This window comes from Acomys russatus, chromosome 9 (assembly GCF_903995435.1).
Source record: "Acomys russatus chromosome 9, mAcoRus1.1, whole genome shotgun sequence".
Classification (NCBI taxonomy): Eukaryota; Metazoa; Chordata; class Mammalia; order Rodentia; family Muridae; genus Acomys; species Acomys russatus.
Window position 1 is genome coordinate 46,202,317 of NC_067145.1, and position 18,398 is coordinate 46,220,714.

An 18,398-nucleotide genomic window follows, 5' to 3' on the forward strand; every position below is an offset into this window, starting at 1 on the left:
TGATGATGATGATGATGATGATGGTGATGGTGGTGGTGGTGATGGTGGTGATGGTGGTGATGGTGGTGGTGGTGGTGGTGGTGGTGATGATGATGATGATGATGGTGATGGTGGTGATGGTGGTGATGGTGGTGGTGGTGGTGGTGGTGATGGTGGTGATGGTGGTGGTGGTGATGGTGGTGATGGTGGTGGTGGTGGTGGTGGTGATGGTGGTGGTGGTGATGGTGGTGGTGGTGGTGATGGTGGTGGTAGTGATGATGATGGAGATGATACTGATGCTGGTGGCGGTCTGTACTCTGTTATTTACCCCTCTTACTTTGTGAAAGAGCCTCATCTGACTCATTTCCTACTCTGTACTAGGAGCAATCCTCATCACATATGGACTATAAGTTCAGTTGAATATGTTGATTTCCTTCCTAAGGATAAACTTCTATACAGTTCATGTTCTTCATATGTAATATAGGTCTCTGATAACACACATGCAACAGCTGGGTCACGGGCTGTCCTGTGGACTTCGCACTTTTGTACATTTGATCCTCTCAACAACTCCACAAGGCATCCCCATTGTAGGAGTGTAGAAACAGGAGCGGAGTGCGTGAGAGCTTTCTCAAGACTACATATCCAGGAAAAACCAGAGCCAGAACACAAACATAGCTAGCTAATCTGTCCTAAGGAGGACTCCAAATCAGAGTCCTCAGCACATGCTGCATCTTACCTCTCCTGCCGTTTCTACTCCTTGCTTTCTTTTCTTCTTCTTCTTCTTCTTCTTCTTCTTCTTCTTCTTCTTCTTCTTCTTCTTCTTCTTCTTCTTCTTCTTCTTTTTTGGTTTTTCGAGACAGGGTTTCTCTGTGTAGCCTTAGCCAACCTGGACTCACTTTGTAGACCAGGCTGGCCTCGAACTCACAGCGATCCTCCTGCCTCTGCCTCCCGAGTGCTGGGATTAAAGGCGTGCGCCACCATGCCCGGCTCCTTGCTTTCTTATTAATCAAATTCATTTCGGTTTTAAAATACATTTTCAAATTTTCTTTTGACACAGCCTCAAATGTAGCCCAGGCTGGCCTCACGCTCATAATATAGCTTGAATAGAATTTGAACTTGTAACCTTCCCACTGCAGCCTCCCAAGTGCTGGTATTACAAAGCCAGGTGTCACCTGCCTTGTTGAAGCAAATTTTCTTTCTTCCTTAGATTTTTTTTTTTTTTTTATTTTCAATAGAGGCTGCCTCAGATTTCAAATAATTCCCAAATGGATTACTCTGGAAAAATACTAAGCATAGAACCCTTCTTAGAACATCTTTAACTAATTCATTATTATAAATTAAGCATCCACCATGTCCTCAGCTTGGCAGTGACTTTATCTCAGCTATGCAAGACAAGTCTAAAAATATACAATGGCGAGGTTCTGCATGGCTGACTGTGACGTGTATGTCCTCTACTTGCCCTGCCAACATCTGGTCACTTAGCTGTTTGTTGATCATATGGGCTACTTAACAAAGCACCTAATTACAGCACCACATTTGATGTGGGACAAGTAACAATTATGCAAGAGAGAAAAGGAATGAATGCTTATGTTTGTGCTTGGTGAGGTGATAGTTTGGGATATGTGCTGGCTAGTTTTATGTCAACTACACGCAAGCAAAAGTTATCTGGAAAAAGGAGTCTCAAATTGAGAAAATTCTTTCATAAGATGAGGCTGTGTAAGCAAAACCACAGGAAATTTTCTTAATTAGTGATTGATGAGGGAAGACCGAGCTCTTTGTGGGTGGGGCCATCCCTGCACTGATAGTCCTGGCTTCTATGAAAAAGCAGTTTGAGCATGCCATGATGAGCAAGCATCACCCTCTGTGGCCTCTGAATCACTTCCTGTCTCCATGCTCCTGTCCTGTTTGAGTTCCTGTCTTGATTTCCTTTGATGATAAATGGTACTGTGGAAGTATAACCCAGATAAACCTTTTCCTCCTCAAGTTGCTTTGATCATGGTGTTTTAAAGGAGGCATAGAAACTCAAACTAAGACAGGATGCTTGAATTCTAAGATTTTTTTTAAAAGTATAGAGGCTTTCTCACCTTCTTAGCAAACTTAGTAAGTACAGTACATCAAACTTTGCAATGCAGCACTTGAAAAATAACATGAAAAATAATTCATGGTGGGTATATTAGAATCTGTCATGTTTTTGTCAGAATAAGTTACCATGTACATTATTACCGTGTTCTCCTATGATAGATACCATGGGCGGACCTGTATGCACCACAAGATATGAACACTTCTTCTGTGACTTTCTCTATGATAGAACATCTGATTCTCCATAAGGTGTCTGTTTCAAAGACTGACACAACTGTTACAATGTTCCTTTAGAGTTATATGTGCCAGTTACTGTTATTACTGTTTACATAGTGACACTGAGTTTACCTAGAAGTAAATGGCCAGAAAGCTATCTGCAAGTGTCTGTGTGTAATAATTACATTTTAACTATGGCTGTATAGGATCAAAGTTGTGATATCCTCAGATTTGAATAGCCAGTGTCTTACTTGTTATTTTTATAGCCCACTGTCTCCTAACCCTTCACAAACTCTTCTTTGAAATCAAGTTGCATATACTTTAAAAAAATTATTTATTATACATAGTGTTCTGCCTGCATATATGCCTGTAAGCCAGAAGAGAGCAGCAAATCTCAGTATAGAAAGTTGTAAACCACCCTGTGGTTTCTGGGATTTGAACTCAGGACCTCTGGAAGAACAGCCAGTGCTCTTAACCCCTGAGGCATCTCTCTAGCCCCTGCATATTCTCCTGCATGCTTAACCCAAGTTTGTCAGTTTGTCATCTGCATTATGAAAAAAATCAAAGTTCCCAGTCAAAAAGCAGCAGTGTGTTCTAGTTTGGAATCTGCTATAAGGAATCTGGGAGAAGGAGCAAATTCAGAATGTCTCACAAATTGGCTCACTTTAAGGGAGAAGTTTCCCAAACACTTCTGAAGTGAAGGCGAGTTCTCCTGATGATGGTCCTTCTGCATGTTTGTAACTCAGAATCACTAGAGCAGCCATTTCCATGGCAACTAGCTTGAAAGGGAAGCCGAGCTAGGTTTGTGCTTCCTTATAGAAGGTGATCGGTAGGGAGAAATGAGAGAAAGAGGGTCCTAATGCTTACGGGAGACCAATTTATGAGTTATATAAAACTAGAGATTCTAAGGAAACCCAAGAATGGAATGGAGTGTTTCTTACAGTGCTGGGGTTCCTGCCTACATGCCTGTTTCCAGGCAAGGACTGTGTACTCCTGTGCCACAGCAAGGATAACAGGTCACTCTGTCACTGGAGCTGTATACACATATGAGAGTCTGTCTTTGTGTCAGTGGTAGCCACAGGCTTCTGTGTCTTCAGTTCATAGGTGTCGTGTTTGTGTGTGTGTGTGTGTGTGTGTGTATGTGATGCAAAAAATCTATTAGAAGTAAAACCCTAGCACTCAGGAAAGAAACAGGAGGATCAAAGTTCAAGATCATGTTAGCAATATGTGGTAAGTTCTACCTTAGCCTTGGATACATAGAGCCCTGACTCAAAAAAAATCTATTAAAAGATAAAATACATGAGATAAATGTAAAAATATTACCCATACACACATGTTTATTTAGAGCCCATGAAACTGTTGACAGTATACTCTGATTTGGCTGGGCAGCTCCACAACGCTATGAGTGGCCTCAAAGTGTGAGGGAAATAGTTTGAAGTTAGGGGAATATTACAAAATGACAAACCCTTTAAAAATTAAGTTTACCAGAAAAGGTATCAGTGTGATGTCATTTCCATTAGCTATTTAGAGGAAGAAAATTGCTATGATAAATTAAAGCTCAGCTGCCTACAACTTGGTACAGGCTCAGTTTTAAAGTAGTGCTTAGCAGCAGCTATAAATGAAATGACTATTTTAAAGCTGAGAATAGAAAATTATGTATCCTCTTTAAGAAAGAGTGCTTTTTTTCGAATTGTTTCTGGATGAGTCACAATTTCAATGATAACTGACAAAATGATGGGCTGTGTTAGTTATGTTTATGAAGTCACAAGTGTGGCATTCAGCCTAAAATGCAGAATATAGCAAGCATTCATCAAAGGAGGAGATAGACACATGCTGGCTCTTTTTATTTAAGAGGAAAGAACAAATCTCCTAGAAGTTTTTCATGGTTTTATTGACTTGGCCACCCATTAAACTCTCCATTTCCTCAGAGGCACAACATAAAACATGGCAACTGTGATAATGAACTGTCACCCTGTGGGGAGGTTTCTTGCTTAAGTAATTGCTGAGAACATAAAGATGTTCGTCATAATTATGCATATTTTTAGAATAAACGGAGGGACACACCATAGCAAGATGAATTATACCTGGAATATATGAAGTGCTGTCTTGAGTCTTGGTAATCAACCAAATGTACAACATTGGATACAGGAACTTGACTAGATAGGACTGAATCAGACTTAAGTATGTTAATTATTAGGAACTCCTGCACAGCCAGCAGAAGGAAAAAGACCTAGAGATGTGTTAGTATCATCTGGCGGCTGGAAGATTATAACCAGGATTTAATGACATAATTCTCATGAGATAAAGTCAGATCAATACCAGCACTTTAGGAAAGAGGTGAGCCAATTGGCATTTGGATTTTGCAAGCACCCTGCGGAGTGCACACGTTCAGCCATTGAGGCCGTTTGGACAGTCTGGAGGCTTGGAAGCCAGTGGAGGTTGCATCCCCACATTGGAGGCTCTAGTTTCTCTCCCTGCATCTACACAGATCCAGCTCTGGGGACACGGGCTGGGAGTTTGATTAAAGGATGAACCTTGAACAGAGCTTACAATATTTAGAGCATGTGGCATCCCAGGGTGGAGACTCTTTTTAGTAGTAGAAGTTTTCAAGAACACTTAAATGTGGAGCCAAAGAGGCCATGGAAGTGCTGTATTCATAGCTCTTAAAGATGGTAAGATTCAATGACTGTTTATGAAAAATAGCCCTAGTCTTACCACTTTAATCCGTTGGCTGCTGTATTAATGTTAAATGGGTAGCCAGCTATGTTTACAAAGTTCTATGAAGAGTGTAACTTTATGAGGCTACTGAATAAACTCACTTATTCATTTATTTACTAAAAGTTTATTGCACTTCTACTCTGTGTTATTTACTCTGATAAGCACAGGATATATTTTTTTTAATTAATTTATTCTTGTTACATCTCAATGGTTACCCCATCCCTTGTGTCCTCCCATTCTTCCCTCCCTCCCCTTTTCCCCTTATTCCCCTCCCCTATGACTGTAACTGAGGGGGATTACCTCCTCCTGTATATGCTCATAGGGTATCAAGTCTCTTCTTGGTAACCTGCTGTCCTTCCTCTGAGTGCCACCAGGTCCCCCCCTCCAGGGGACATGGTCAAATGTGAGGCACCAGAGTACGTGAGAAAGTCATATCCCACTCTCCACTCAACTGTGGAGAATGTTCTGACCATTGGCTAGATCTGGGTAGGGGTTTAAAGTTTACTGCCTATATTGTCCTTGGCTGGTGCCTTAGTTTGAGTGAGCACAGGATATTAAAAGATGTGTAAGATATCAAAAATAGCTTCCAAGGGGGCTCCATATAGGTGACAAGTTCTTCCTTAAGTTTAGTTGTATTCTTTTCACTGAGCATAGACTCTGTTTTTTGTTTGTTTGTTTGTTTGTTTGTTTTTTTTTGCTGAATACTATCCTGGTATTTATTTTTGTTTGTTTCTATTTCCTTGCACCAAGCAATTTTAGGTTCACTTAACACACTTGTCATAGTTGGACTCTTAGTGTATATCGAAATGGATTTTGCTTTTCTTTATCCAGTTATTATTATCCTCATTCATTCCTGTATTCATTTATTCATTTGTTGGTCAGATATTTGTTGATGCGGATTTTTGTTCCAGATGCTATTGTGGGTTCTTTTAGGGAGTTGAACAGCTGTGGGCTTCAGTAAGAGAAAACAGATAATAGGTGATTACATGAAAATTAAATACCAAATAATAATTGTGAAGGAAATAAATAAGGTAATGGTCAAAGCTGAGAGCAAGGGAAGGTTTCCTGTGTGACTTTCTTTCATTCCTAGTTTTGTTGTCAGGTTTGTGTGTGTCATCCCTGAGGCATCTTTATCACATCCCTTCTTTAGCCCAGTGAAGAGCACACTATAATGGTGGTAATGACAGTATTGGGAATGATAGCATCCCTTATGGAAGACTAGGCTTGGCCTATCTGAGAACTTGGTTTATATGTTAAATATTCTCCCTAATTGGGGAATTTAATGTAGATTATCAGATCATCTGCCATATCATACCAGCCAATCATTTGTGTATATGTAAAATCAGAACATTCCATTTAAAAGTAAATAATCCATGGCATGGAAGAGATGGCTCAGTGGCTAAGAGTGCATATGGAGTTTGATTCCCAGCACCCACAACCACTTGTAACTCTAGCTCCAGAGGTGTCTGATGCTTCCGGCCTCCTTGGGCATCTGCACTCACACAGGCACACATACACATGGGTAAAAATAATTAAAATATATTCAAAAGTAAGTAATTCACATTGACACATTTCTATTGCCCCCTCCCCTTCCCCACTTGGTCAGTTGTTCCCTCAAATTTTAAACCTTGGTCGTTTGTAACCCTGCAATCTCTCAATTGTTGGGGATTTCCCCAAATTGCAGCTAGGATTTAAGACAGGTGAATATGATTGAGGTTTGTAATCTTTCGTTCAAGGGATTTTTTTTTAAAAAGTAAGCTGCAAGTTTTGAGTTGTGAATCTAAACTTCAGTGAGGAGATGAGAGTACTATGGTTTCTTATCTTGCTACAGACTCTTAGGCAAATTTAACTGTCAGCCAGCAAAATATAGGAATTTAAAGCAGGGAGTATAACACACCTCTAAGTGGGTCTGCTCTGTATGTGCGTTTGAAGGTTGCCTACAAACAGAAGCACGATGCTGAGAAAGGCTTCTCCGATTACGCCCACATGAAGGAACCACCGGAGGTCAGACATGCCATGGAGGTCAACAGACACCAGAGCAATGTAAGCAAGTCTTTCTTTACAAAATTTTTTTTTCTGGAAAAAACCAAACAGGTTTAGGATTATTTTGTTGAGATTAAAATATTATGACACTCGATTCACGAAGACTTTCACATTTTTATTTGGATCACTATGACGACTGTCATTGACTCTGTGGAACACAGTTCAGTGGTGAGGTGTTCTGGCACTGTGAAATTTGCTCTGAATAAGACGGATGTGGATTCTTTGACAAGTTTGGTTATCAGCATTTACTGAACTTCCTGGATATTATGTAGACGCTGTGGTCTCTACTCCAGAGTGCAGGGTCACTGGAAAGAGTCCAGCTGCCATCAGCGGTCCCAGAGGAATTACAAAGTCTAGTTTTGGGTGTAGCCAAACTTACATCTACTTTATTGGATTCTTTTTCCTACCTCTCTACACCACCTCTATCCCTTTCAACCCCCAGCACTAAGTAGAAGAGGAAGAAGGTCAGAGGGGAAAGGAGGCATCCATATCATTAGACTGCTGATTTGGGGCATTGAGGTCCTTGGGGGCTAGTTTGATCTTCATTGTCTGGGTATCTCCAACCAGCAACCAGTAATCCAGCAACCAGTAACAGCAGGAAACAGCAACAAGAGCCTCAGGGGCATCAGCAGCAAGGGGAGCAGCAACCACAGCCTTTTGGGGGCGGCGCTCTGGCATTTCTATACCCTCTGAAGAGTCCCCAGAACTTCAAACGTAACTATCTGCAGCTGGAGAAAGATCACACCCCAGCCAGAGCGTAAGACAAATCACAGTTACCCGCTGTGGACAATCTGAAGCAGCCCCATACCCCATGCCTGGGCTTAAAACAAAAGCACATTCACATAACATTTCTATGTTTTTTAAAGAAGCCAAAATTTTCACTACATTTGGGGTCCCCTACTGCACTTTCTTTTGGAATGCTGGTAGGGTTCAAATTGCTAAATGTCAGCCCCAACAGATACGAACTAGTCCTGCAGGTACCTCATGGCTTAGAAGCAGGAGCCAAGAGGGACGAAGCTAATTAAAGACACCACTTTCCTTCTTTGGTTTTCAGGGGCCCAGTCCTTTAAGGTTTCCATGCATTTTTTACCAATTATCATTATTATTGTGGCCTAAACAAATATTTTCTCCTGAAATTATGGCAGAATTGTAAATTTTCTGGTCTCCATAAAGAGTATGAGCTTTTGGTTAGGTTCTTGATGCGTTACTATCAGTACTGACACATCTGTCCTGGGTGAGTCATGAAGTCCCCTCTTAGAGACATTCTTGGTGCTTTTTTTTTTTTTTTTTTTTTTGTCATCTCATATAGAATCTGCCCTACTGTATGGCCCTCTTTGTGAGGTCTATATAAATTCAGAAATTCCTTTTAAAATAAACAGTGTTTTCCTGCTGTCTGCATTCAGGACCTAGTCTGATAATCTATGTTTTAATTGTCATTCTCATCACTGTGGCCAGTCGACAGAAGCAGCTTTTGGGAGTAAAGAGGTATTTGGCTCATGGTTGTAGAGGAGTTATGATCACGCTGGCTGGAATGGTTCGGAAGTGCCAGGAACATAAGGTGTAACTGTTTACATGGTCTCAGACTAAGAAGCAGAGAAATCTAGACTGGATTCAGGGACAGAAATAGCATTCAAAATCCTGCCCCAAGCCATCAGCTTCTGTTGGCCAGGCCCCGTTTCCTAAACATCCCATAGCCCTGGAAATCATGCCCCACACTGGTCACTGAGCATCCAAAACAGAGTCTGTGGGGACATTTCAGGCTTGAAAACTGTGGCAGTTTCTGTGTGGGGTATACATGGTTATTAAATATTAAATTGCATCAGGTCAGTGTTTAAGTGAGAATTGGAGTGAGGCTTGCCATTATGATCCAAACACGTAAGCCACTTGCCTATACCAAAACATTCTCATGGATGCCTTAGTGCTGGTGGAAGCTAAAGAAACTAAGTGTCTGTCCGCAGGGCTATTATTTTAAGGGAAAGGTTTACAGGTATTGTGTGCTTATAGAAGGACTATAATATTCATAACTATCACTTACCCGGCTCAGCCACATACCAGGCACCCTGCCAAGAATGGCCATTTCCAGTTCTTAGAGGGATGTCGTGTTCAGTCCCATCTTACGGACAAATGAAATCAGACCAAAGGAATCGAACTCTTCATTCTTTTTCCATTACACCGCTCCTTGGCTCTCTCTGAAAGGCCACTGACAATGAGTCAAGGTTTTTAAAATGGGAATTAACAGGGTGGGAGCAATATAAGGTACTGTCTAAGTTCAGGTTCTGTGCAGGAAAAAGTAATTCAGACCTCGGTGTTCTCACTGTTGGGAACTGAAGAGACTTTGGCTTCAAATGCAAGACTGGGAATCCAAAGGTGGGCTGGTAGGCTCGGGCTGGGGCTAGCGTTCTTTGGATCTGCAGAAGCCCCGCCTAACTCCGTAGTTTATTGAAACTCAAATACTGATGTTCCTTATCACAAGACCCAGGCTTATTATTTTAACTCTGTCCTTTCCTTTTAAAGGTCTGTGATTGAGGGACTGAGGGACTAGAGCATAAAGCCTCTCTCTCCTCCACTCAATACTGTGTACTTATGGGAAAAGGATGTGTTTACTTATGTTTCGCTGCCGACTTGGCTCAACCTTTGCATGCAAAGTTTGTACAAATAATAGGATTTAGAAACAGTTTAAGACTATTTACTCAGATTTAAAGTGAAAGTGATATTTGAATTCTACCTTGAGGTAGTTTATATTTTTCCCAATCCAAACTTTGTAGGATAATGTATTCACTGTCCTTATAGTGTGAAGTTTAACACAGGCCTTGGAAGCTGTGGCATACACTTCTTGCTTTTGTACCAGTTATAAAACACAAAACATTATTCTCAGGGAAACTTCATCCCAAATCACTGTGATACAGAATGTCTCAGTAGAATTTAGTAGAATTACTCTTTTGCAATGGAGAATGCCACTTTAATGTTTGTGCATAAATGACTTAATATAGAATAAAAGCTGGGTGCTAGGAAGATGGCATTATGGCTAAAGACACTTATTGTCAAGCTTCATAACTTGAGTTATATCCCTGGGACCCATGTGGTGGAAAGGAGAGAACTGTCTGTTATCCCCACAGGTGTGCTATGGCATAGGTGTGCGTATACTTGTATGTGTGTGCCCACACACACTGTAATAATAAATGAGTATAGTGAATTGGAGCATCCTATAAACAGTGAAAATCAACTTGCTAGCTTTTGGTGCATCCATAAAAATCAAATCAGTTTTCTAAGATCTTTTAGCAAACAGGCTGGGAAGTTGTGTTCTGGAACCTTCTTGCTCCTGCTTTTCTGTCCTCATCTCTCACTAGGATGCTCTTCAGGGGGCCAAAGAGCATCATTTCTTTTTACAGTTTTCCTTTTCTTTTTTCTAAATATTTATGAGAGAAAAAAAAAAAAAAGATTCTGGTGGCCTAACAAGATTCTCATCTTCAGAGAACTTGAAGCTCTCAGGCAAACAGTATTTTGGGAGGGGTTGGTGGTAGTGACCTCTTGCATAACCCAAAAATTCAGTGAGAGATTACAGTAGGGGACAAGTGGCCATTCACATGATGGACTCCACTAGGACACACATTAGAAAAGGGATTTGGCATTAGACTGCAAATGAAAATGCTTGCTTTGCCAAACAGCATGGGTGATGGTGGACAAGTTGCCCGTGCAAAGAACACAGCTTCCATGTCTCTCAAGTGGGAGCAGCAGTGGTACTAACCTCCAGGGGGTCACTCAAGTTTTAAATTAGGCTACTGCCATGAAGAGCTCCACAGAAGGTCTCCTTTCTTCATGAAATTGTAGCCCTATCTGGCCTTCCTCCAGCTATCAGAAGTGATTTGAAAGTTTAGGGTGATATGACAGTTAGCTAGGGCCAATAAAAATAAATCCAATTGTTCAGAGGGTCAAATTGCTATGAAATAAATAGGAAGATGACATTAGGTCAGAAAGGCAAATTTAAGAATGTCCCCAACCTCTCTCTTGTTGATATTATCATCAAAAAAATTATTCAAGCCAGCCGATCTAAATCCTTTCATATTTTAAGGGATGTGCCCCTGGCACATTTTTCTAACATAATTAGAGAAACTGGAGGTATTTTTCTCCTGTGATTTCCCCCAAAAGATGGGCTTGTAATGAAAACCTCAGTTCCATTATTACTTCTTATCCGTCTTGCATAGACAGAGAGCAGCCAGTCAGTCTGCGGTAAGTCACGTGGATCTCAAGGAGCCAGTTTTAGTTCTATAGGTTATAGTAGGACTGGCGTGGTCAGCTTTTCTAAGTTTGCATTGCTAGTCCATTCAGCATGCATTACAATACTCATCGTGGGAAGCCAGAGACTTGATGTTTTTCCCACGCATGATGTATGCACACTCCTAAGATTAATAAAAATGTGTCAGCGGCTAAGTTTCTGTCCCATCAGGAATTCCTGCTTGCTTGCATAGCACTTGGCATCATCTGCCTGAGCCTTCCTCAGCTCTCCAAATGCAGCACTTTCCCTTCAAGAACCATCTATGCAGGCAGCATTACTTCCCTTTCAAGGATCATCTATACAGGCCTTACTTTTGACCAGTTTATGAATTCCCCAAACAAGGAGTCTCATGTGACTATTATATAACCCAGAAGAGCTTGCAGTGAACCCCACATCTGTGTCTGTCTCTACTCAGTGAGCAAAGTGTCCATTTTCCTTCTACTTTTCAAATCCTTTGAGCATTGCAATTATCAACCCACTCTCTCCCATAACCAGAAGAGGAGGGGGATGTGGTTCCAGTTGAGTCTAGACAATCCTCAGCGGGGATGGGGTAGGGATTTAAAGAGTTAATGCCCACTGACGTGGATAGAGAAAGCCACAAAGGACATGGCCTGTATGCAGCAGAGGCAGAAATACCGAATGGAAACAGTACATGGAGACTTGGAGACAATAGATGTACCTAAAAGTGTGAGGCCAGGGTAGAGCTGAACATGGTGAGACGGGCAAAATCCAGAGCCAGACTCTTGGTGGAATCCACCTCTTTCCTGGCAGTCATAAAGGATGGATGTGACTCTGCAGAAAACCGTGACTGGGTGTCTCTAATGCTAGTGACAGGGATCCATCTCTGTGTGCCTCGAGTAAAAATGGAGAGTTCATTGGCTCATTATGGTCTTGCATTAGTGTCCATGGGGGAGTGGGCTCTGGATTTTGCTACATACAAAAATTCATGGTTACTCACACATCTTATATAATACAGAGTATTATTTGTGTATGAGGTTCGCATATCTGCTCCCCTATTTTAAGCCACCTCTGGATTATTCAGAGCACTTAATTCGGAGTTTAAATGCTGGGCTAATGATGGTTGTGTTAATCAGGGAGCAGCAATGCAGTTTTCTTTTGCAAATATTCTAGCCTACAGCCGAATCCAAGGTACAGAGCACATGGTTCCAATTACAGTTGGAGGCCCCCCCTGGAATAGAAAGCTCAGGTTTTCTTCAGGTGAGCTGGATGGACACACAGACTCCCTCAGATTCTCACCAGAAGCCCTCTTCTGTCCCATAGCTTGGCTCTGTTCAGTCCTGTCCAGTGTCAGTTCTGACTCATGGGGTGTCTGTGAGGACTCAGAATCAGTTGTTGTCTCCAACTTAAGCCGTGTTTATAGTAGCAGACCCTAGAAGAAAGAAAGAAGATACTTTATCCCTCTTCTTTGGGTCCTTTGGATGCGTCTCGTCCTGGTTAGGCCCTAATCATGCTTTCTAATGGGCATGCTACTTGATTGGATAGCTTGGACATCAGAAAGACAAACACTAGGGCACTATGGCCATGACATATTCAGTAAAGCACTTGCCTCCCATTAATAAAGACCAGAGTTTAGATACTCAGAACCCACACACAAAGCCAGCATAGTGGCTCACACCTACAGTCCTAATAGTGGTGAGCTGAGAGGTAGAAACAGACAGATGCCTAGAGGCTCACAAGCCAGTTAGTCTGGCCTATGTGGTGAACTTTCATGCCAACGTGTCTAGAGTAAAAGACAGAAGGTACCTGAGGACCAACACTTGAGGTTGTTCTACTTGTACGCGTGTGCACACATGCGCGCACACACACACACACACCACACACACACGTAATCCATTCAGGAGGTTATGCTGCCACCCCACAGTTATCCTAACAGAGGGTGTGATGGGGAGCTGCTACCTGAGAGTGGCCTGGATGGCAGCCTTCCTTTCCTGTGGCATTTCCCCTTCAGTGCTGCTATGGAAGATGGGGAGCCAGCTCCTGCGCTTTTCTCCTGCGTGGCTCTGTGGTGTCCTCCTGTTTGAATGTACAGCTCACGTCAATCTTAATATTTGTTTTGAGTTGCATATGATGGCCTCTAATTTGCAATTTACATGGATGATGGGGCCCTATTCAAAATCCTGCTCCTGCGCTTTTGTGCTGTTCACCTCTCTTCACACAGTCATTAGGCGGAACAGCATATAATTAGGTAACCCGTGTAAAGCTGAGGTTTCTGAAAGGTTGTGGTTCTTTTCAAAAAGTGTGGGTTTCCATCTTTTCCCCCATTCTTCTCTAGACAAAAAGCCATTCTCCCCGCCCCCCCCACCCACCCTGGTTGCTTTCACATGAATGTAATCTTAGAGGTGGGTAATAATTTTGGTTTGTTTTCACCTGAGAACTGGTTTTTGTTTACACAGCTTGTGTTTAACTCAGTGTAGACTGGAACCGAGTTGCTTTCGTTGGTAGAAGAGTGTGTTGCTCTTTGCAGCTGATGGAATTGCCTTCTTTAAAGAGTCCCAAACATTTAAAAATCTACCACACAAATTAACTCAGCTATTTTTTATATTTCTTTTACTACTTGTATGCACAAAACCTACCTAAAATTACTGGTTAAGGCAAAGCTTATGATGATCTAAGGACCAAAGAAAACAGATGTTCTTGATGAAATTATACTAATTGTCTCTAAGCTGCCTTCACTTGTCAGACCAGTTCGTGATTATGAATGTAGTTTTAAAAAATAGTCTTGGCATGAAGGCAAATGCAAGCTCCAGAAGGATGCGGCAGAAGCTCTGCATTTCACTGAAATAAAGTCACACAATGCCTCGGAGACCTACTGAAGCAGTCATGTCCTATTGTTCTTATTCTCAGTTATTGACATTGAAAAGAGTGGGAAATATAGTGGGGACTTTTTTAAACTCTGAAAAATGAAAGGAAAATAACAAGTAGGTCAATGCTACCAAGACTGGGTCATAGTGACCGGTTTTGAACTCATTAGAATCAGATTCTTAGAGCTCACTTACCAAGATTCTGCTACTGAGGACTCTAAGTGGAGCCCAGATAGATGTACATTTTTAACCAATAGACCATATGGTGCCATTGCAGAAAGTTTGTGGGCAGCATTATGAATATGGTGTGCCCTTTGTGCAGGTGTCCAGTGGTTTGTAGGTCTGCATTCTATCTTAAACTAAAGATATATTTTTTAAATGACCATATACTTTGCACTATAACTAGCAGAATATATTCCAATAGAAAAGCCAGACTGCTTCTGGTAACACTACCAGATAGAACTGTGTCTGACAGCTATGACTGTAGCTGATGACACATTTCATGACACCGAGAAGCAGATGGATGCGGGGCTGTTGGCCATCGAGACTGTATTAGTTCTGTTCTGATCTTTCCACTCATTTGTCAGTCAAGGTAATGGAATCATGCCACATTCTCACAAGCACTTCACATTTGTTAGCACGTGTCTGATTTTTTTTTCCTCTCTAAATCTGTACTTCTCATCCTGTGACTGGTTTAGAAGTAATATCCATTCAGAGGGTCAAGACTCCTTAACATAGTTCTTTTTCTTTGGTAGAATTAGATCATAGTAATGACCTATTCTATTAGGAGACAAGTGTCCCCTAGGCATGAACATTTGAGGAGTTCAGTTGGAAAGGAAGAGAAAGGTGTAGCTTTTGGGATAGAGGATACAGTGACCAGCTAAACTCCTGCTTTCCCCAGGAGAGGAATACTATGTATTTGTATGTCAGGGGGTTGCCTTGCATTCCCTGGATGGATGGATGTGCGGTGGATGGGACCAAGGATGCTGTGTGTATCAGAGACGATAGGCAGACACATTTAGGCTATATAGAGTGCTTTATAGAAATATCCTTTCAGATTGTTTTGTGCCATGTTGTTGCTCTTCTATTTAATAGTATATATCTATTTTAGATACATTGATGAGACATGGAATAATATGAAGAGTTCATATATCAATGGAAATGAATAATCTGCGCAAAACCCATGGAAAAAAAGCCAAGTTCAGTGTATTCTTAAAGCTATTATGGCAAGGATAAAAAATTCTATAGGAGTGAAGGTATCTAAATGAAATGGCTAATTTATTCCATTTTCTCATAATAATTGTCTCTTTAATCAGATTTCTTACAGAAAAGATGCGCAGGACACTCACATGTATACAGCGGAGCTTGACAGACCGGATATCAAGAAGGCAACTCAGATCTCCAAGATCATAAGCAATGTAACCTATCTCTCTTAATCTTGTACAGATGTGATTACTTTTTATTTGGGAAGGAGATGGAGCAACCATTGGTAGTTGGATGGCTAACTCAACTAACATAATCAATTCATTTGAATTAATAACATCTCAATTTTGTCCTGAATTATCCATTTGATTATGGTCAATTATTGAGGATGTGCATGTTCAGCTTGACTATACCTAATATTAGCATAATTTTCAAGGAATACACACTGTTGGGTACATAATCACATTCAGATGTCTCAGCTTGGAAGCCAGATTGTCAGTCTTTTTATCTTGGTTCATCTCTCATCTTATTCCCACCCAGGCAGCTCCGCTTGGCTTCCTCCTGTCTGTTGCTGGGGCTTTGCCTCTTCTTTCCTACCAGCACTTACTTCTGCATGCCATGGCTGTGTCTTCCCTTTTCTGGGATACGCATGAACAAAATAATAAATGTTATCTATATAGAGAATGCACTCTCAACTATGCAGAAAATCTACTAGTTTTTTAGAAATCACTATAAAGATGATAATGAATGGCTACTTATATTAAAATGAGTTATTGTTTTACTGTTAAAACTTGAATTTATTTATCTATAAAATATGTTTCTGCTTTAGCAGTCACTATTTTAGTATTTGGTATGTAGTATGAAGTATTTTTAATGAGCTAAGGGACTATTATATTTTATTTTGATTAATGTTAATATAATGTAAAGTAGGAATATTAAAATTTTCTCATTATTCACTTCAGGCAGAATACAAGAAAGGGCAAGGCACAGTGAATAAAGAGCCTTCTGTAATTGGAAGACCAGATTTTGAACACGCTGTGGAAGCTTCTAAACTTTCTAGTCAGGTGAGATGCAAGCACAATGACTCTTCAATGGCTTTATTCAGAGGTTTTATTTCAAGGAGCACAGAAAATATTTCATCTTAGATACTATCTTTAATTGCAAGAATAAACCGAGGTAATGTTTCTGAAGCTACTTCAGCTAGGATTGCAATAATTACAAATTTCAGCAGAGGAAAAAAAAAAAAAAGGCCAATTCTCAGAACAAAGCACAGCCTTCTTTTCTCCAGGCTCAGTCCAAACCTGCTTCAGTAAGTCCGGCCATGTTTTATTTCCAGAGATCAGCAAAAGCCAGTACCAAAGGTCATATGTTTATGCACATATACAAGGTAGACACACATACAATTTTAACTTAATAATAAAATATCTTCTCAATTTAAAATCATTTTTTTTCTTAATTAGACAATACAGCAGACAAGATAAAATGCAGAAAACTTTGAAATCTGATTTCAGAATATAAGACCCCAGGAGTCTATAAACCTGAAAAGTAAATAGATTGCGAGTTTCACAGGTTAAATTTTCAATTTTTCCAGAATTATCATATAAATGTCATCCAATTTCAATGATATCCAAAAGGATTTTTAAGAATATGGCTGAAATAATTTTAAAGTTTCTATGGACAGACATTGCCTTGAAAGAGCCTTTAACAGTGTGAGAACGGAGATTGGTGAAGGGGAAGTAATAGGAAACCAATGGATTAAGCCAGTATATAGTGAGAGGTAAAGTCATCAGTGGGATAGAATAGGCATTCCTGAAATAGATTCTAGTACGTCTGAGAATTTAACATATGGCAAAAGTATTGATTCAAGCCAGGGGGGAAAGTTAGGCTAGTTAATACATTGTGCTAATGGTACGGGTCACCCATTGTGGCGAAAGAAAATTGAGTCTGCATCTTTAACTCTATACAAAAATGAATCTTGCCTAGATTAATGATATGATCGCAAGCCAAGTGTGATGCTACATTCCTGTAAGCCCAGCACTCAGGAGGCTGAGGCAGAAGGTTTGAGGTCAGCTTGTACTACAGAAGGAGACCCCCATCCTCAAAGCAAAGCAAAGCCAAATCCAAATAAACCAATGCCACTGAACAACCCCAAAATATCAGTATAATCACTAAAATATTAAAAATAACATTTAGGAGTCATTATACAGCACTCAGGCTTAAACTTTAACAAGGCCGAAGGTTCAGAGGCTCTTACGGGAGGTAAAACACAACGACTACACAACAATTAAAATCACTGCTGCACGTCATGCGCCATGCTTGTCATTTCAACAAATTAGCCAGGAGGAGTATAAATCAAAGGCCACGTACTGGGCTACATACTGAGATGCTGTCTCAAAAAACTCAGGTAAGGAAGTAAATATACAAGGAAGCTTATTCAGAGGGAAAACTGACAAAGTCAATAATAATTTTTTATCTGTCTATCTATCATCTATCCATCTATCTATTCATTCACTTTACATCCTGATCGTAGCCCTCTCCCTCCTTTCCTCCTGGTGTCATCCCTTTTCCCCCTCCCTTCTCCCCTACTCCTCAGAAAATGGGAACCCCCAGTTCACCCCACTGCATCAAAGTCACATGAGGACTGAGTGGATCCTCTTCTCCTGTGGCCTGCTGAGGCAGGTCCACTAGGGAGAGGTGATCAAAAAGCAGGCAACAGATTCTATGCCAGAGATAGCTCTTGCTCCCCTTACTAGGGGACCCACATGAAGCCTGAGCTGCCCATTGGCTGCATCTGTGTAGGGGGCCTAGGTCCAGTCCAAGGATGGTCCTTGATGCTTCAGTCTCCACAAGCCCCCTGGGCCCTGACTGGTTGTCTCTGTTGGTTTCCTTTTGGAGCTCCTGTCACCTCCATGTCAATCTATCCATCCTCCCCACTTTCCCACAAGACTCCTTGTGCTTCACTCAATGTTTGTCTGTGAGTCTCAGCATCTGTTTCTACCTGTTGCTGGGTGGAGTCTCTCAGAGGCTCCCATCTGCAAGCATAGCAGACTGTGGTTAATAGTGTC

The 18,398-nt window shown here is 41.0% G+C and overlaps 1 protein-coding gene across 3 annotated transcripts in view; it reads left to right on the forward strand.

The window, feature by feature from the left end:
- Nebl (nebulette) overlaps positions 1-18,398 on the forward strand; it is a 357,651-nt gene that overhangs the window by 260,154 nt on the left and 79,099 nt on the right. Inside the window, exons 6-8 of one of the 3 annotated variants that reach the window (XM_051151279.1) lie at positions 6,925-7,035; positions 15,447-15,548; positions 16,296-16,397. The exons of the other annotated variants lie outside the window; for them this stretch is intronic. Coding sequence (XP_051007236.1) covers positions 6,925-7,035; positions 15,447-15,548; positions 16,296-16,397 — 315 coding nt within the window. The remainder of the gene's footprint in view (positions 1-6,924; positions 7,036-15,446; positions 15,549-16,295; positions 16,398-18,398) is intronic. 3 annotated transcript variants of the gene reach the window in all.